We start from the raw sequence: 20,632 nt of genomic DNA, 5'->3' as shown, positions 1-20,632 counted from the left end.
CCATCTCCTCCTCTAACACATACAAACCAAGTCTTATATTTAGCTACTGTGTAAGCAGAGAATGAGATAGACCTCAGCTACATTTCCCACAACATACTGTAGAATAAAAGGCAGCAGACAGAGACCTCCCTCTGTTGAAGATCCTACTATAGGGCGTGTTCTTATCTCTGGACACGCTAATTGTACCCCAACCCTAATTACCAAGCCATTTCCGGTGTGCAGAGACTGTGGTCTACAGACTCAAGGACACGCATGGAAACACACATGTGAACATTGCATGTAAGTACACACACACACACACACACACACACACACACACACACACACACACACACACACACACACACACACACACACACACACACACACACTTTCCCCCCAAATGAAATTAAAATCAATCCACAATGACAAAATATTTCTTTTTTACTGCAAGCATATTTTTAATACAAAAAGAGAACAAAAGGGTTTATAATCTTGTATTTTAATTTTCCACAATTGACTTCTAACCGCCCCCCCCTCCATATTTTCTATTCATCACACTGTGAATAACACCAAAAGGTGAGTTCTTCTCCTGCACTCGGATCCCCACCCCCAACGGGACAATAAATAAATAAAAATCACCTTAAGATGTCATTTGCGTTCATTAGGTTTTCATATACTTCAGCTCTCACATCAACAAACAGGGAAGCACATTTGCAGCCATCAAAGACACGACAATTCAAATGCCTATAAGGCGGGACACTAGGGGTTCTCTCATTGGCCCCTTCAGCTCCCTTGCATTCATATTGGTATTTTTTTTTGCCAACACAATGAGGGCAACCCCCTTTGGTCATGTTCTGGGAGCTGTAGTCATTAGCAAAAAAAAAAAGGCTGCCAAGGGAATCAGCTTCCGGGTCGAGTAGTGTTATGAAGAAGTAGAAACATACAACGTTGAAGAGAGGAGCGGACATTTTCCTTGGTACAAAATATGACTTCATTCATCTTAATACTAATCATTCTCCCCGGTGAGATGATACAGAACTGAAAAATAAATACAAATGTTTTCTTCAGCTAGAAAAGCAACAAACAAAAAAATACAACAGGATTATAAATTAACCAGAATGAAAGAAAGACATTCACAAATCAAATCTTTGCATACAGTGATGCGCACGGACGACCTCTGATTTCTGTAACGCGGAACAACGACACGCGTATACACAAACGTTTGCGTTTGTGGCTCTGGGGGTTTCCAGCGGCAACGGAAGGGAGAGGGGCGAAGTGGAATTACAGCGATACAGACCGTCAGTGTGCGCCGGTTTTCAATCTCTAATCTGGAATAAGCGTAGCTTAAATTGTGTTAAATTGTGCATGTCCTTACAAGCCACTTCATTGTTACACATTGTCACGTTTTTGCTGTTAGTTGGGACCCACCAAGAAGTCATCTTTAAATTTGAGTGTTAGCTTCAGACTAAAGGGGCCATATGACAAAACCCTCCCACCTACAAAACACACTGATTGTTGCAGTGGTGTGTGAGGACATTGCAGTGTGTATGTGTGTTTCCCACCACTTCCACGGTCTCCTAGGCTTGAGGTTTAGGCAGTTAGCGAAGTTCAGGAAGTTGTCAGAGTGGGGCAGCCCACACACTGAACATAAATCCACGCTAGTCCCGTTGTTCCCGACCCACAGACGTGCTGAAGTGTCATTCCTCTTCACTTCCCAGTCCAGGAGAGTAAAAAAACAAGATGGCAGTCATTGGATATTTTCTGTTTAACTCCTGGTGAGAAACAATTCCCACAATACCCACAATCCAGTTCTTCGGAGTGCCATTCTCCAGTAAGTTCTGAGTCATTTCATCACTACCCTCAATGTGTGTGTGTGCATTTCAGTTGTGTGTGTGTCAGTGTGTACATACACAAAGTAGTTACAAGGCTCTACCTAACGCTCTGTGGAACTCAGATTAGGTAAAAGTAAGGACAGAAATGTGCAACACAAATAAGGCAGCATCATGTTGGTTGGTTGTCGGTTCAAACTGCTGTGGCTTTCTCTGAAACAGTCTAGCACAATCCCGTTACGAGAGAGAGCGCACAGGAGACTGGAAGGCAAACTGGGATCTGGGTTTTAAAGGGGGAAGTTCTGTCCTGTTTCACCCCAGTCTAAGTGCACGAACCCGGGCCTCGATGCCCCCAGTGAGTGTATTCGAGTGTGTGTACGAGAGCGGGGAAAAAGAGAAAGATATTTCTCCCCCTCTCTACCTGCCCTCCATACAGTAGTCTTGGTGCATGAATCCCATGCAAGCCCTATGGATGGATGTTTGGATCAAATGTGACACCCAATATGGCTGCCAGTAGTCTGTCCACTATAGAGCATCTCTTTGAATGGGAGACGGTCCATTCTACTTGATCTAATTCTATAGTCTGGACATCTTCCTCTCCATTTCATCCTGGCTGGTGTTTGGGGGGCTGGGGTAGCCCGTGGAGTCAAACCAGCTCTATAGTTAGATGTATGACGTTTTTACGACGTCTTTTTGACGTCTCCTTCACTATTTCTTCCCAGAAGTGGGTGTCTTGGGGCTTGGGGCCTTCTTGGAGATGGTAGGGATCTTAGAGGGCTTGGCCGCTCCTGGTCGCCGGGGGGTGTCCGAGGTGTCCGAGCAGGCCGAGCGCGTCTCCAGGAGCTCTGAGGCATCCGAAGCGTCGCTGCCCCGCCGGCTGCTGGCCCTGCTGCCCGCTCTGCTGCCCGCCCGGCTGGCAGCACCACTGGCCCCCGATGGGGTACGCCTGGGGTCTGAGAGGAGAGGAGGAGAGAGGGAGAAAGGAGGAGGGTAGGTAATGAGAGAGAGAAAGTGAATAGAGAGGGAAAAAAATGATGTTTAGTCTCATTTTCATTACGGGAATCACATGTTCCAAGATAACACAAATAGAGAACTGAAAATAGGAAATAAAACTGCTATGAAAAATCAGGACTTTGGCCTTACCGGTGCGTCCAGGTTTAGTAGAAGTAGGTGTCGCTCCTCCATTCTCTCCAGTCAGAGACCCTCTGCTGGAGTGGAACGTGGGCCTCTTCAGCTTGGACCCCGAAACTGCCCCCTATAGACAGACACAGGGAATGTCAGACAGTGGCAAACTGTGCTACTGAATACATTAAAGCAGTGTTTCTTAATCCTGGTCCTGAGGACCCAAAGGGGTGCACATCTTTGTTTTTGCCTCAGCACTACACACCTACTCGGGCAAAAACCAAACTGACCCTTCGGGTGCCCAGGACCAGGATTAAGAAACATTTGTTTAAAAGTTCAATGCAGCTGTTTTTTTTAAATCTCAATATCAAATCATTTCTGGGTAACAATTAAATACCTTACTGTGATTGTTTTCTATTAATATGGTTAAAAATAAACAAAAATAGCTTCTTAGCAAAGTGCAAGTTCTTAAGCAAGAATTTTACTAGGACTGGTTTGAGTGGGGATGGAAAACTGAAAATTGGCTGCTATTGGCAGATGTTTGGAATTCTTTCTCGTTGGTCTATTATCTCATTTACTGCATGGAAGGCCAAAACTCTCATCAAAACAGGTTGACATTTCAGACAAACTTTTCAAACAGCTCTTACACTAAAGGGGCATTATCATCATTTTCACAATTTAAACGTTTTCCAACTCATAGTGTGAGAAAAATTATGACATTTTATATATACACTGCTCCAAAAAATAAAGGGAACACTAAAATAACACATCCTAGATCTGAATGAATGAAATAATCTTATTAAATACTTTTTTCTTTACATAGTTGAATGTGCTGACAACAAAATCACACAAAAATAATCAATGGAAATCCAATTTATCAACCCATGGAGGTCTGGATTTGGTGTCACACTCAAAATTAAAGTGGAAAACCACACTACAGGCTGATCCAACTTTGATGTAATGTCCTTAAAACAAGTCAAAATGAGGCTCAGTAGTGTGTGTGGCCTCCACGTGCCTGTATGACCTCCCTACAATGCCTGGGCATGCTCCTGATGAGGTGGCGGATGGTCTCCTGAGGGATCTCCTCCCAGACCTGGACTAAAGCATCCGCCAACTCCTGGACAGTCTGTGGTGCAACGTGGCGTTGGTGGATGGAGCGAGACATGATGTCCCAGATGTGCTCAATTGGATTCAGGTCTGGGGAACGGGCGGGCCAGTCCATAGCATCAATGCCTTCCTCTTGCAGGAACTGCTGACACACTCCAGCCACTTGAGGTCTAGCATTGTCTTGCATTAGGAGGAACCCAGGGCCAACCGCACCAGCATATGGTCTCACAAGGGGTCTGAGGATCTCATCTCGGTACCTAATGGCAGTCAGGCTACCTCTGGCGAGCACATGGAGGGCTGTGCGGCCCCCCAAAGAAATTCCACCCCACACCATGACTGACCCACCGCCAAACCGGTCATGCTGGAGGATGTTGCAGGCAGCAGAACGTTCTCCACGGAGTCTCCAGACTCTGTCACATGTGCTCAGCGTGAACCTGCTTTCATCTGTGAAGAGCACAGGGCGCCAGTGGCGAATTTGCCAATCTTGGTGTTCTCTGGCAAATGCCAAACGTCCTGCACGGTGTTGGGCTGTAAGCACAACCCCCACCTGTGGACGTCGGGCCCTCATACCACCCTCATGGAGTCTGCTCAAACGGTCAGAAACAGACACATTTGTGGCATGCTGGAGGTCATTTTGCAGGGCTCTGGCAGTGCTTCTCCTGCTCCTCCTTGCACAAAGGCGGAGGTAGCGGTCCTGCTGCTGGGTTGTTGCCCTCCTACGGCCTCCTCCACGTCTCCTGATGTACTGGCCTGTCTCCTGGTAGCGCCTCCATGCTCTGGACACTACGCTGACAGACACAGCAAACCTTCTTGCCACAGCTCGCATTGATGTGCCATCCTGGATGAGCTGCACTACCTGAGCCACTTGTGTGGGTTGTAGACTCCGTCTCATGCTACCACTAGAGTGAAAGCACCGCCAGCATTCAAAAGTGACCAAAACATCAGCCAGGAAGCATAGGAACTGAGAAGTGGTCTGTGGTCTCCACCTGCAGAACCACTCCTTTATTGGGGGTGTCTTGCTTATTGCCTATAATTTCCACCTGTTGTCTATTACATTTGCACAACAGCATGTGAAATGTATTGTCAATCAGTGTTGCTTCCTAAGTGGACAGTTTGATTTCACAGAAGTGTGATTGACTTGGAGTTACATTGTGTTGTTTAAGTGTTCCCTTTATTTTTTGAGCAGTATATATATATATATATATAAAAATATAAAATGGTTAACTGCATTGGCCCTTTAAAATGTAGACTCCACAATATGACATCATACACGGCGGGACGACATCAACCAAAAAAAGTACAAGTCTGCAAAGGCTGTCACACTTTGGGCTCTTCCGAATTTGAGTCTTGAGGCATGCCGACATTGGGAAGTCAATAGTGGATTTGAATTTCGTTGTTGTTGATGCTTGTAGCCAGGATGTTGTCCCGTTGTGTATGATGATGTCCTATTGCTGCATCTACCTTTAACTAAAGGAGCAGGTACTACTTTTAAGCATCATCCCCATACTAGCATAATACAGCAGACACGCCATTTGAAAAACGACCAACAGACTACCAAACTAAATCCCTAGAACTACAAGACGGAGTTCGCTAATAATTATACAATTTCTCACTACTTGCTGTCACTTTGAATCATCTCTTTCTATTGACCTATCACCAGTCGCTTCTTGCCGGGGGCCTAAAATATTGTGACAATACACATATTAATACATTTAACTGGATATTGAGCAAAAAAACGGTGAAACAAGATATGCCGCAAATATATTCAGTCTTAAAGCTGAATTTTAAATGTCACGTCTTTTATGTCTTCATGGTCCCATTGCACAGTGTGCACTATGCAGCGTGTATGGCCACCCCGTGAGTGAGTGACAGTGTGTGTGAGTTAGTGATTCATTAGTTCGCTGGGGCTTGGGACGGGTGGCGGGAGGGGTCAGTGTGTTACCTCGTGCCCAGGGGTGGTGTGGTCGTGGTCTGGGCAGGACTGGCACTTGGTTGGCGTTGGAGTTTTACTGTGTGCCAGCCAGGGCTTGGCATAGCCACGCGAGTTTGAGGACTGGGATAACCAAAGGGAAGGAGGGAGGGAGGGAAGGAGGGAGGCAGCCAAGGAGAATAAAAGGAGGAGGAGAAGCAAGGAGAGGAGCAGGAAAGTAGAGGAAAGGAAAATAGGGAAAGGGAGGAAGGGGTAGGAGGGGAGGCAGGTAGCATAGCGCAGTGTGTTTTTGGTGCGACAGTGGAAGGATTTAAAAACACAGAACGAAAAACAGTACATTTTCCAAGCGAGGTTAGCAGGGGGTGGATTTGGAGGGATTTAGGAGACAAAAGAAAGACAAAAACAAAGCAGAACCAGAAATAAAAATGTCACAGTTAAGGACGTGGTGATTGTTGTTGACATGTAGAAACAGGACCATTTCAACACAGACAGACAAAAGACACACAATACAAAAATCACACAATAAACAGACTACACAACTAACGATCAGTGACAACAATACAGATAATTATGGGTATTCTGGGTAATATGGCTTCATGCTTTGTCCTCCAAGACTGGCTGAATATCTTCTTTAGACTGTTCATTCCTCATTTCATGCACCTTGGTTGGACTGCTACACTAGGTAGCGATGAAAGTATACTTGCGATGACCATATACTTTTCCATTTTGACTGAGGCTACAGTAACCTGACTGATTGAATATATGACCAGTGGTGCTACACTAAGTAATACAAAGCATAATTGTCTAGGGTTTAGGATTCAGTGGTATACGTGAGAAAGGCCAGAGAGGTGTGTTTCATTGAACTGAGCAGTGGAGGTTTCTCAGAGGAGGACCATCCTCCTCAGTGAACTTCCTAAAAATATATATTTTTTTTTAGCATTTAAAAAGTTGTCCTTTTTAGATTAATATATTTTGTATAGTTTTATGTCACAAAACAATTGATTAAAATACACTGTTTTGCAATGAATGTCTACAGTAGCATCAGCAGCACTCTGTGGGGTAGCACCATGGTGTAGCCGGAGGACAGCTAGCTTCTGTCCTCCTCTGGGTACATTGACTTCAATACAAACTCTAAGAGGCTCTTGGTTCACACCCCCTTCCATAGACTTACACAGTAATTATGACAACTTCCGGAGGATGTCCTCCAACCAATCAGAGCTCTTGCAGCATGAACGGACATGTTGTCCACCCAATCAAAGGATCAGAGAATTAATCTAGTACTGAAAACATAAGACAGCTAGCTAGCACTGCAGTGCATAAAATGTGGTGAGTAGTTGACTCAAAGAGAGAAAAAGACAATAGTTGAAGAGTTTTTAACACATTAATTTCTTCCAAAATGAAGCAGAGGCAAAAAACTCTCGTTTGCAACTGCTGGACTAATGATTACACCCTAGATCAGCTAGATGCAGGCCATGTGTCACTATCTGTCACACAAATTTCTCTCGAACTGTGTGCACCTACGTTGTAAACTTTCATTCATAGTAGAAGCTTAAACCTATCGTTGTTACACTGAACTGGATGAATGGAATATGAATGACAGTCATCCAATATACTGTAATAGAAATAAGGCCATGCTCATGAAGAAATATATATAAAAAAAGAAAAGAAAATGGTCTTCCCTCATCTTAAATGGCACTGACCGCCACCGGAACTGAGATCATCAAAACTCCACCTTCGAGTGTAATCGATACACAATTAGTGCAATGAAGAACCAGTGTGACAACAACCATTGTATGAAAGTGGGTGAGAAGATGGGCCACCGAGACAAACAACAAGACATGGTCAGAACGTCAGTTGAACAGTGTTTCCTTCGACACATTGGTGCGGCTGGCTTCCGGGTTAAGCGGGCATGTGGCGCGGTTTGGCGGGTCATGTTTCGGAGGAGTCATGACTCGACCTTCTTCTCACCCGAGCCCGTTGGGGAGTTGCAGCGATGAGACAAGATTGCAATTGGATATCACAAAATTGGGGAGAAAAAGGGGGTAAAATACCAAAAATTCAACAAAACAATTTGTGACATGACTGACGTGACATTGATTGACTGCAGTTTGTGAACATGTATTGTAGTATTGTTATGCATACGTGTCGTGTACTCTTGCAGTTTCCATTTTAGTCTTTGTTTGCATTAGGAAGACTTAGAGAGAAACCATGTCCACTTCCCTTTTCCACAGCGATTAAAGTAGCTTGTGTAATTGCTCAGGTCTATATTTAAAGACACTACCGATCTTTGTGACTGACTTCTACTGTAACCAACATGGTAACCAACATATGACGTGAAGAGAAGCAGGGAGATCTCTCTTTAAGGGCGATATAGTTCTATCACCTCGCTCCCATAGAACATAATACCATATTGAGTCAACCATGAGTACACCGGTTCGGTCAAGTTGTCATGGTCTGGGGAGCTTTTCCCATTCTAGTAATTGTATTTCTACGGGGAAGAAGGGGTTTGGGGGCACTTACTCTGGAGGAGGCGGTAGGGGTGGCGGGAGTGGAGGGCAGGGAGGCGCAGCTATGTGCGCTGTGCGAGGCTGAGGAGGAGGAGCGGGTGGGCGAGGCCGTCCGGGAGCCGGGTTTGGAGCGCCGGCCCCGGGAACGGAACGCCGCCAGGCCCTGGGAAGCCCCCTCCGGTAGGATGAACTTCTCACGCAGCTCCAGGTTGGTACGGCCTCGGGCTGGAGTGTGGGAGGAAGGGAAGAAGGAGAGCGAGAGAGAGAGTGTGAAAGAAAGAGGGAGACAAAATAAGAGTCACGTTCAGTCAACTACGGACGCAGTGCATTGAGGCAGTGAGTCAGTGCTTCCCCGGCGAGTCACTGCTCTCAGAGTCAGTGCACTGTGTGGTCGAGTCAGTGCTGAGTAGGGTAGGGGGAAGGGAGGAGAGGGAATCAGAGTCAGTGAAGTGCACTTCTGGCTGGGCTACATTTTAAGGGGAAGAGGGAGTGGGTGTGTTTGTGACGGTGTAGAGGACAGAGGAAGGCAGCAAGGCATCCTCACACAGAGGTTAGAGGTCAGTGTATCCAAACTACTAGAGAGAAAAAAATTTCCAAGTATGGAAGTATGGACCTAAATAGTACATTTTTATTTGTTATAGCCACACTAATAGAACAACTGTTCTATGTCTGGTTATATAGCTAGAACACAGAGGTCTGTCTGTAAACCAAACCACAGCCTCTCTTCTCTCACTGCGAGGGAGTCGCTCCGTTAACTCATTCATTCTTTCCCTAATTCATAAACAGTGTGTTTGGCGCGTTTATGTGGGGCATGCCCGGTTATGCTTTGGGGGAGCCCCAATACAGTACCATGGGGGACTCCCCTCCCATCGACACTCATAGAAGCATTCTTAGACAAGATAGTTCAGCAGCCCCAGCACACAACAACTTAAGCCCAGAAAAGCCAGCCATAGTGAGAGAGAGAGAGAGAGAGAGAGAGAGAGAGAGAGGGCTGCAGCTAGCATTAGTAGCAGGTCACCGGAGCCGTGGTCAGCAGCTATACCCAGGACAGGACACACCCCCTCAGAGTCATCCACCAGCAACAGCAGCAAAGGCCAGTCAATAATAAATGGGTGCGCGCCCTGTAATTACATCCCCCAGCGAGTCAGGTGCACCCTCTAATTCAGTCCCCACCCGCCATCACATTTAAAGAGTGCTAATAGAAACCCAGGCTGGCCACACCCAGGTCTTAGACGGGCTCTGTTTTTTAATGGGACTGGCCCGTCAAACCGTGCAACCATTTTGGATCCACATGGCAACCATCACCACCAAGACCAGGGCAGGCCAATCCTTTTTTTTTTTCTTTTTTGAGTGGGAAGCGTGACGTGGACTGGCACACGGACAAGACTTAGACGTATAAACATACACACGCCCGCACATAGATACAAGCAGATGGGCAGAGCGGTTAGAACGAGCGATTTAGAGCCGGGTGGCTGGACAGAGTGAGAGAGAGAGCGAGAGCAATGGAAGCGAGAGGGAGTGTAGGTACCTCTGCAGCAGAAATAGCCAGGAGTGACCGTCACTGAGAGACACAAGAGACAAGGTGAAATAGTGGCGTGCTCACGGCGAGATGGAAATACATCGACAAGACACATACATTCCTTCTACTTAGCGTTCTCTCTCGCGCGCACGCACACACTCTCTCTCTCTCTCTCACTTCAACACAGAAGACAGTGGCAAAGGAGTAAAAAGACAGGTGAAGTCCCCAAGGTTGAGGAGGTGGACACGTCAGGGACCCAAGTGGCTACAACAACTTCAAAACAAATACACAGGTCAGTGACAGACCTATAACCTGGGATACGGATCCCCTCGCGCTAGCATTAGCATGTAGCCGGAAAGGGTAAGAAACGTTAGTTCAGTGTCACAGACAGCAAAGCACAGCAAAAAGCCCAAACCAAAAAACAACCAAGAGGGAGTGAGAGAGAAAACAGAGGCGCAGGGAGAAAAAGGAGAAAGAGAGCGAGAGAGGAACCCAACCTATACGAGATGAAATGGTGCTACTGGAGTCAGAGCGAAGGATCTTAAGTCCAGGATGTTGAACTGGAAGGGGAGAGAAAAGGAGAGAGGGAAGAAGGGAGGGGGCAAAAAGGAAAGGTAAGGGAGGGAGAGAGAGAACTGAAGATCATGCACCATGCAATACTGCTTTGAAAGAATGATTGTGTAGCAGGAGAAAAAGAGTAAGAGAGAAAGGCCATGCATATACAGAAAACAAAGTCGGAAAAAAAGAATGAGAAAGAGGAAACGAGAAAGAGAGAGAGATATGGAGAGAGATATGGAGAGAGAGATGGAGAGAGATATGGAGAGAGAGAGAGATATGGAGAGAGATATGGAGAGAGAGAGAGCGAGAGCGAGAGATATGGAGAGAGAGAGAGCGATATGGAGAGAGAGATGGAGAGAGAGATGGAGAGAGATATGGAGAGAGAGATGGAGAGAGAGATGGAGAGAGAGATGGAGAGAGAGATGGAGAGAGAGATGGAGAGAGAGATGGAGAGATGGAGAGAGAGAGATGGAGAGAGAGAGATGGAGAGAGAGAGATGGAGAGAGAGAGATGGAGAGAGAGAGATGGAGAGAGAGATGGAGAGAGAGATGGAGAGAGAGATGGCGAGAGAGATGGCGAGAGAGAGATATGGAGAGAGAGAGCGAGAGAGAGATATGGAGAGAGAGAGCGAGAGAGAGATATGGAGAGAGATATGGAGAGAGATATGGAGAGAGATATGGAGAGAGATATGGAGAGAGAGATGGAGAGAGATGGAGAGAGAGATGGAGAGAGAGATGGAGAGAGAGATGGAGAGAGATATGGAGAGAGATATGGAGAGAGATATGGAGGGAGAGATGGAGGGAGAGATGGAGAGAGAGATGGAGAGAGAGATGGAGAGAGAGATGGAGAGAGATGAGAGAGAGATGGAGAGAGAGATGGAGAGAGATATGGAGAGAGAGATGGAGAGAGAGATGGAGAGAGAGATGGGGAGAGAGAGCGAGAGAGAGAGCGAGAGAGAGATATGGAGAGAGAGAGCGAGAGAGAGATATGGAGAGAGATATGGAGAGAGATATGGAGAGAGAGATGGAGAGAGAGATGGAGAGAGAGATGGAGAGAGAGATGGAGAGAGAGATGGAGAGAGAGATGGAGAGAGATGGAGAGAGAGATGGAGAGAGAGATGGAGAGAGAGATGGAGAGAGAGATGGAGAGAGAGATATGGAGAGAGAGATATGGAGAGAGATATATGGAGAGAGATATGGAGAGAGATATGGAGAGAGAGATGGAGAGAGAGATGGAGAGAGAGATGGAGAGAGAGATGGAGAGAAAGATGGAGAGAGAGATGGAGAGAGAGATGGAGAGAGAGATGGAGAGAGAGATGGAGATGATTCAAGCCCACCGACTCTTGAACTATCATAGAAAGGGATGGAGAGAAAGAAGGGCTGATGGAGAGAAAGAGAGAGATTGCCCTGAGGACCACACCAGACAGACCGTAGACAGCTATGGAAAAGACAGAACTCTGAAAACCTCAAAGGTTAGATGTAGATGTGCGACTAGTTGTTAGTTTAAACAGTGGACCGTAGTACCATATGTTACACTTTGACCCCCACAGTGTAACCAGCGCCTTGCATTTTCTACTCTGTAACTGTGTGTGTATGTGAGTATGTGTGTACGTGCATTCTGTATTTGTACTCCATATTTGTATGTATGTATAGTTGAAGTCGGAAGTTTACATAAACCTTAGCCAAATACATTTAAACTCAGTTTTTTTAAATTCCTGACATTTAATCCTAGTAAACATTCCCTGTTTTAGGTCAGTTAGGATCACCACTTTATTTTAAGAATGTGAAATGTCAGAATAATAGTAGAGAAAATGATTTATTTCAGCTTTTATTTCTTTCATCACATTCCCAGTGGGTCAGAAGTTTACATACACTCAATAAATATTTGATAGCATTGCCTTTAAATTGTTTAACTTGGGTCAAACGTTCTTGGTAGCCTTCCGCAAGCTTCCCACAATAAGTTGGGTGAATTTTGGCCCATTCCTCCTGACAGAGCTGGTGTAACTGAGTCAGGTTTGTAGGCCTCCTTGCTCACACTCGCCTTTTCAGTTCTGCCCACAAATTTTCTATAGGATTGAGGTCAGGGCTTTCTGATGGCAACTCCAATCCTTAAGCCATTTTGCCACAACTTTGAAAGTATGCTTGGGGTCATTGTCCATTTGGAAGACCCATTTGCGACCAAGCTTTAACTTCCTGACTGATGTCTTGAGATGTTGCTTCAAAATATCCACATAATTTTCCTCCTCATGATGCCATCTATTTTGTGAAGTGCAACAGTCCCTCCTGCAGCAAAGCACCCCCACAACATGATGCTGCCACCCCCGTGCTTCACGGTTGGGATGGTGTACTTCGGCTTGCACGCCTCCCCCTTTTTCCTCCAAACATAACGATGGTCATTATGGCCAAACAGTTCTATTTTTGTTTCATCAGAGCAGAGGACATTTCTCCAAAAAGTATATTTGTCCCCATGTAAAGTTGCAAACCGTAGTCTGGCTTTTTTATGTCGTGTTTTGGAGCAGCGGCTTCTTCCTTGCTGAGCGGCCTTTCAGGTTATGTCGATTTTGGACTCGTTTTACTGTGGATATAGATACTTTAGTACTGGTTTCCTCCAGCATCTTCACAAGGTCCTTTGCTGTTGTTCTGGGATTGATTTGCACTTTTCGCACCAAAGTACGTTCATCTCTAGGAGACAGAACGCGTCTCCTTCCTGAGCATATGACGGTGCGTGGTCCCATGGTGTTTATACTTGCGTACTATTGTTTGTACAGATGAACATTGTACCTTCAGGCGTTTGGAAATTGCTCCCAAGGATGAACCAGACTTGTGGGGGTCTACAATTCTTTCTTGGATGATTTCTTTAGATTTTCACATGATGTCAAGCAAAGAGGCACTGAGTTTGAAGGTAGGCCTTGAAATACATCCACAGGTACACCTCCAATTGACTCAAATGATATCAAAAGCTTCTAAAGTCATGACATCATTTCTGGAATTTTCCAAGCTGTTTAAAGGCACAGTCAACTTAGTGTATGTAAACTTCTGACCCACTGGAATTGTGATACAGTGAATTATAAGTGAAATAATCTGTCTGTAAACAATTGTTGGAAAAATGACTCGTGTCATGCACAAAGTAGATGTCCTAACCGACTTGCCAAAACTATAGTATGTTAACTAGAAATTTGTGGAGTGGTTGAAAAACGAGTTTTAATGACTCCAACCTAAGTGTATGTGAACTTCCGACTTCAACTGTATGTATGTATGTATGAATTTATGTATGTATGTATGCATGTATGCCTGCGTGTGTGTGTGGCTGTGCATAAATAAGCCCCACTCACCTCTGCAGGGATCGTTCTTGACCAGGAACTCGTCCAGGGCCATCCAGCCCCCTCCGACCCGCACCATGACCGTACTGCGCAGGATACGCACCAACCGCAACTGCTGCGAGTCACCAAACTAACACAGCAACGGAGAGGAGAAACAGAGAGGAATTCAGTGAGTTCAACCAAGTACAACGATTATTGACATGAGATTTTAAGAATCCAAAGCCATTATACACAGCAGCCCATACCAATCTGAGCAAAAGTATACGCCGCTCCATGCAAATTATACTACAACACCCATGCACTGATGATACTACTAAATCACCTACTTGTCAAAAGCCCAGCTTACCCAACAATCTAAAACAAAAGATTAGTTCCCATAGTAATCCCTAAACGATTTCATTCTACCTTATAGTCAGCTTTGTTTCATGCAGAAGGACATTTACACTTCAGAGAGTTACTACGGTAAACTGCTCCATCACCCAGCAAGCAGAACTCTATGAAGCAATACCAAGTCAGAGCGATCTTTGATTAGCCTGTCTCTTTTTGTGCTGTCTTGTCAACTCTTTGGTAATTTATGATCATTGTGACAATGGCCATAGAGTTGGCAAGACAACACAAACAGATAAGGGACCAATGTTAATTTTGAATTTCTCTCAGAACAGCATGATTTTTCAATTTTCCCCAGTCCAAAGCGAATCGGATAGGGTAACCCCTGGTTATCATTATAACCCATTCCAGTTTGCCAAATTGATGTCATTCTCAAAATAAGTCTTCCAAATCTGCAAAATCACACCAAGAGAACAACCTCAATGGCCTATGAAACCCACTTCCATAATTCGCACCAACAGTGTAGTGCTATATTTGATGGCGTTATGTCATTTCCGGTCAAACACGAAATGCATTGTCACCATGGCAACAGTTTTTGTGGCGGTAGAATTGAGGCCACTACATTGGTGGAGATCCAGGAAGCAGATTTCAAAGGACCATACACTCGAGTCAACTTTACCTGGTTTCCAAGGAAGAACTACAATAAATCCAGCAGACGTGGAGGAGGAATAAACAAAGAGAAAGAAAAAGAATGAAATAACATGTACAGACAAAAATATTTCAGACTAAACCTGGCATTGGATAAGACCTAATTTGGAAAGAGAAATTAAACTGTAGCTCACTCTAAGTTCTACGTAAGACTTTTTACAATTCACAGCGAGATGGATCAGTCAGTGAAGGGTGAAGCCGGACAGACAAACATACACAAGGAGAGAGTCAGACAGACAGAGAGGTGTGATGTCACGTGACAACGTGACCCAAGCTCGGTGCAGTTAGTTTATAGTCCAGCGTCTTTGGCCAGACACTGGATGTCATTAACCCATGGATAATGATGATGTAGATCACAACAAAAAAACTGCGATGGTAGTAGTTGCTAATCCTGGAGCTGTTGATAAATGTTATGGTTTAAAAGTTATATTTAGTGTTATATTATGGTTATATTAGTTTGTTGGTGGGAAGCACACACAGCATATCAATCCCATAGTGCTGTGATTAGAGATATGTATACAGAGATACCATACGTTGAAGCGCTTCGGGGTGCACAACATACAGTCCGCGGGCCCGATGCGGCCCGTGAGACGCTCTTTTTTGGCCCGCAGATTTCTTAGTAATTATCAATAATATGTGACCACCTTATATCAGTATATGGCAAAGCTTAGAGAAGCTTGCTTACAAAGCCGGCATTTCCATGGATACAGCTGTGTGCTACTGCTATTGGCTAACATTTGAATGCGTGAGGAATGGAGTGATGTCATTCGTTAGTTCAACAGCAGTTATTGGTGCTCAAAGAAGTAGTGACACACAGCCAGCATCAGCTAACAAAAACTAGGGTGTGTCCGAAATGACAACCCATTCTCTTCTATATAGTGCTCTACTTTTGTCCAGGGCCCTGTTCAAAGGAAGTGCACTATGGTCAAAAGTTGTGCACTATATAGGGAATAGGGTGCCATTTTAGATTCAGTCCTAGACCCACCATGACTGCAAACTTTAAAAAAAATACACATTATTCTTAACATTACCAAGACTCACTCCGTCAAGTAGGATCTGAAAACTGTATTTAGCTAAGTAGAAGCTGTCCAAGCAAAAAAAGCTTTTAAGATTATTATTTTTTACGTCCACAGCACTGTAGACTCAAGTGTAACTCACCTTGTAATTGCTCTGGCCCATCTGTATTTAAAAATACAATATCTCATACCTAATACTAAGTCATAGTATGCAGACAGAATATATAATAATGTGTTTATTAACTGTTGATAAATGTATACAGTCACTGGCTGAGGAGGACTTACTCTGTACTTGTTCTCTCCTATCTGCTCCACCTGGAAGCGCTTGGCACATTTACACTGTGCCACCTGTCTGGTCACCTGCACAGAAAGAGAAAGAGGCAAAGTGACGAAGCTGGCGCCGTTAACCTCCAATTCATGAGCTATTGGATTCGGCAAATCAAAGGTCCAAGCTTTGTAATTCAAAATAAGTGTTGTTGTGTGTATCGTTTATGATGTGTGGGTATATCTGTGTGTGTCTGTCTCCCTCACCTCGTCTTCTATCTTGTCAGCGTCGGTGGTGGGCCGGTAGGCGTCCTTGTTGGGGTGTAGCGCCGCCACAAACTCGTAGTAGTCGATGTAACCGTCTCCGTCCTGATCAAAGATGTCTGCCACCGCCGTCATCTCCAACCTGCTGGTGGGGAACTCTGCACAACACCACCAACAGTCAGGGAACGATATAGGACTAATAACCAAGACATAGGACTTACTCTATGACCAAGATATAGGACTTATGACCACAATATAGGACTAATCGCCAAGACATAGGACTTACTCTATGACCAAGATATAGGACTTATGACCACAATATAGGACTAATCGCCAAGACATAGGACTTACTCTATGACCAAGATATAGGACTTATGACCACAATATAGGACTAATCGCCAAGATATAGGACTTACTGTATGACCAAAATGTAGGACCAATCACCAAAATATAGGACTATCAAAGATATAGAACTTACTGTATGACCAAGATATAGGACTATCACCAAGATATAGAAGTTATTGTATGACTAAGATATAGGACTTACTGTATGACCAAAATATAGGACTATCACCAAGATATAGGACTATCACCAAGATATAGGACTATCACCAAGATATAGAACTTACTGTATGACCAAGATATAGGACTTATCAGAACGACATAGGACTTATCAGAACGACATAGGACTTATCAGAACGACATAGGACTTATCAGAACGACATAGGACTTGACTAGCGTTTAAGTTGGAGCAGGCTATGAGCAAAGAACAGAGCTAACAACGTGTAGCCAGCTCTGAAGAACATACTTGAGGCCAGGATGCCGTCGATGAACTCCTGGCGAGTGATCTTTCCGTCCTGGTCCTTGTCGATGCGCCTGAAGAAGTCCATGACGCGCGACTTCTTGTGGTTCATCCAGCGCATGTACTTCTTCCTCCACACGTCAAAGTCAAAGCTGGCAAACTCTTTCAGCTGGGGACAAAGACAACGAACAGAAATGTGAGACAAATGAGGAAGAGCAATACAATATCCTTTGAGGAAATCCTGTGTCTGTTTTGACAAGACACTATATAGGAGGGGAAAAAAACACCCTGCAAACATAGACATCCCCCTTTTGAAACCAGTGGAGCGAACGTGACAGTGATGCAGGTCTCAAACCCTCTACGGTTCTAATAGGGGAGATCATGTTGTTACAATACAGTACCTCTTCAAGCCTGTCGAGGGCATCGTTGAGCTTCCGCTGGCGGTCGAGGGCAAGCAGCCACACCTGCTGCCACCTTGAGCAGAGCTGGGTCAGACGGGGATTGCCCCCGGCGACCTGCATCGCCGCCTGTTGATGCTGTTGTTGCTGCTGGTTTTTACCTGTAGGGAGAGGTGTCATGGTTACTGGGTATTATATGGGTTTGAATGTTGATGATGCTCGATGGAACGTTCGATCATATTTCGGTGACTTTTACTGTTTTTCTCCTTCAGTGAAGTCAGTCAGGATGGACTGTGAATGTTTGGGGGGGGATAGGCACCCACTGTATCTTTGCTTATGCATTTCTAGGTACATATGCAGTCAATATAACATATTATAAATGCATCTCTGTGAGGTCAAATAAGGTGACGTACGAGCTCCTCTCCTCTCAGCTAGGCTGCTAGGGGGCTCTGCTGGTTTCCTCTTGTAAGTCTTGGTCACTTTGTCCACGTCAGGCTGCTTCCGGGTCATCTCCTCCATAAACACCTGGGAACAATGGATTGGCATTAGACACAACCAATCAGAACGAGTGAAAACAATTATAATAGTGACTTAGCCAATGAGGGTTTTGAGAAAAGTAGACTCCTCTCACCTGGTGTTCTGTGATGAGTGTTTTGAGCTGAGGGATGTCCTGTGGAAGGGTCTCTCCGTCACGCTGGACTAGGGTGGTCTCCGCCCACTGCAGCCATGACAACAGCTCCTCCAATAGCGTGGCGTTGTTGAGTAGCTCTGTCAGAGCCGTCTCCAGACGCTGCTCGTGCTGTTTGGCCCATGTGAGGACCTATAGAAGCAAAATGCACCAATTAAATGGGAGAAATACTTGAAATGGCCCAACAGGCCATTTCTCTCTCTATACATCCCTGTCCCGTTACCCCCTCTAGCCAACCTACCTCTTCGAAGCGGGCGCGGATAATGGTAATCCAGTGTTTGATGGTGGTGATGCAGTCGGCCTGGCACGCGGTGAGGATGGCCTCGCCCTGGCCCGCTGCCCGGTTCACGTCTGTCCTCTTCTCCTCCACCGTGGCCATGAAGTTCCGGTGGGTGTGGAGGAGCGCCTGCAGAGTCTCCGCCTCCTCGGGCAGCACGCCACGGAAACGCAGCGTCTGCTCCGCCTCCGACAGCCACTCCAGCAACAGCTGCACCGCCGTGCGGAACTCCTCCGCCTGACAGAGAGGGATGACAGAGGGAGGGATCATTAGAAGGCTAGAGAAAAAGGTTTGCAGTTTTATTGCGCTTTTGCAGCCCAGTTGAAGCTTTTATACGCTATACTGCGCTTCCACAGACAGCGCTAACGAAAGAAAAGACGATGGACTGAAATGATCTGTATCTTTACATTAAATGATCATAAAATTCTAAGTCTTGTAAAACTTGCAAGTATTGTATTAATACATAAAAACAGAAATGGCACAACCCCTTGGCTTCTTCTTCCCAACTGACCTGTTTGAGGGCCTGCTGGAGACGGGTCTGCTTGGTGACGGACAGGGCACAGACTGTGTCCCAGCGGTTGCTGAGCTCTTGCAGTTGAACTTTGACCCAGGCGGTGTCGTCGCGGCCCGTCTCCATCAGTTCTCTGGCTGAGCGCTTCAGGGCGTGGACACTAGTGGTCCTCTTCCCTAACTCCTTCTGGAAGGCCTGAGGAGACAAAACCAAACGGAAATAGTGTTGACCTAAACATAGAACACGGGGATAAAATATGAATGAATATATACACTGCTGCACATTAGTCCCCAATGGGTCAAACATGATTTTTACCCCACATGTTCGATAAATAAGAATTCACATTTAAATGGGCAATGAGGCGCTGGGCCAATGTAAGCATAGACTTTTTGGTGGATTTTTTTGTTGTTGTTGACATAACCGATGGTAACCGATAGTCGTTACATAAATACATACCTTGTGTGAGTCCATGAGGTTGGAGACCAGGTCCAGGTCTCCGTGGACTGGCAGGTCTTCAGCCAACTGGGGTTCTACACGGTACAGCCAGTCCACCAGGGCCTGCAGGGCCTCAGCAAACTGACCTGAGAACAGCAGGGCCTCCTCCAGCTTGTGTTGCCTGGATGAGCGACGGAGAAGGAAAACGTAGCTATCATTATATGAACTTTGCTTTTATGATCAAGGATTCTATTTTGGCAGCGGCCTGGAGAGCTACTGGGTTTGCAAGGTTTTGTTCCAGGCCTGCTTCAACACGCTTGTTTCAAATAATCAATCAATAATCCTGGGGTTCAATCAGGACCAGAATTAGCTGAATCGGGTGCGTTACTGGACTGGAACAGAAACCTGCACAATCAGTTGCTCTGCAGGACTGGAGTTGGAGAACCGTCCCATAATAGCCATTGTAATAAAGCATTAGGCGTGGAGTTTTCCCCCCCTCACCTCTCCACACTCTTCCCACAAACGGTGTCCCACTTGTCCCTGACCTCCCCCAGTAGGTGGTCTAGTTTCTGGGTGTCTTCGGGCAGCATGGCCTTGTCCCTCATGGCCTTACCAGACCTCACTGTGGTGTCATACACCGGCTGCTTCGAGCCCAGAGCCTTCTGAAACTCCTTCGGGCCGGGAGGAGAGAGAGGGGGATTTAGTTAAGGTTACCATGTCGTACAGGTAAGAGGATCTAGATTAGGCAGCCTCATCATATGTTGTCTGTGAGTATCACTCAGATCCCGATTATTTCCATGTAAGACCCACGCAGTGAGCTTTAAAGTGAGACTCCTACTGCACCTTGTGTTTGGTCAGTTGTACTTTGATCTTGTCTGGTTCGTTGGAGATCTCCAGCTCTGAGTCTAGCCGGCTCTCAGCCTCCTCCAGCCAGTCAGACAGTTTCCTCCACGCCTCATGGAACTAGAAGGAGGTCAAGAGAAACTGGTTCATCATCTCTAACTGATGTGTGCATTCTGGTACAAAATGGCTGCCATATATCATCCATTCAGGTGCTGCATACTGGTTA

General features: G+C 45.6%; 1 protein-coding gene across 37 annotated transcripts in view; it reads right to left on the bottom strand.

Annotated features, from left to right (window-relative positions):
• Positions 1-415: 415 nt before the first annotated feature.
• The window catches only part of LOC106588461 (microtubule-actin cross-linking factor 1), a 279,550-nt gene continuing 259,333 nt past the window's right edge, over positions 416-20,632 (bottom strand). For 20 of the 37 annotated variants that reach the window (XM_045709357.1, XM_045709358.1, XM_045709359.1 and 17 more), the window contains 20 exons: positions 20,407-20,526; positions 20,065-20,234; positions 19,585-19,744; positions 19,129-19,323; positions 18,582-18,854; positions 18,284-18,472; positions 18,066-18,177; positions 17,656-17,813; positions 17,261-17,423; positions 16,456-16,610; positions 16,210-16,284; positions 16,067-16,087; positions 14,880-14,897; positions 13,886-14,003; positions 10,494-10,556; positions 10,006-10,038; positions 8,491-8,702; positions 5,983-6,093; positions 2,955-3,066; positions 416-2,764 (listed from right to left, as the gene is read on the bottom strand). In XM_045709357.1, coding sequence (XP_045565313.1) covers positions 2,520-2,764; positions 2,955-3,066; positions 5,983-6,093; positions 8,491-8,702; positions 10,006-10,038; positions 10,494-10,556; positions 13,886-14,003; positions 14,880-14,897; positions 16,067-16,087; positions 16,210-16,284; positions 16,456-16,610; positions 17,261-17,423; positions 17,656-17,813; positions 18,066-18,177; positions 18,284-18,472; positions 18,582-18,854; positions 19,129-19,323; positions 19,585-19,744; positions 20,065-20,234; positions 20,407-20,526 — 2,703 coding nt within the window. In that variant the 3' untranslated portion in view covers positions 416-2,519. The remainder of the gene's footprint in view (positions 2,765-2,954; positions 3,067-5,982; positions 6,094-8,490; positions 8,703-10,005; positions 10,039-10,493; positions 10,557-13,885; positions 14,004-14,879; positions 14,898-16,066; positions 16,088-16,209; positions 16,285-16,455; positions 16,611-17,260; positions 17,424-17,655; positions 17,814-18,065; positions 18,178-18,283; positions 18,473-18,581; positions 18,855-19,128; positions 19,324-19,584; positions 19,745-20,064; positions 20,235-20,406; positions 20,527-20,632) is intronic. The other 17 variants (XM_045709350.1, XM_045709356.1, XM_045709352.1 and 14 more) reach the window with 13 other exon arrangements.

Source organism: Salmo salar, chromosome ssa27 (genome assembly GCF_905237065.1).
Source record: "Salmo salar chromosome ssa27, Ssal_v3.1, whole genome shotgun sequence".
Lineage (NCBI taxonomy): Eukaryota > Metazoa > Chordata > Actinopteri > Salmoniformes > Salmonidae > Salmo > Salmo salar.
Note: the sequence above shows the minus strand (reverse complement) of the source record. Positions and strands in the feature narration are given on the sequence as shown.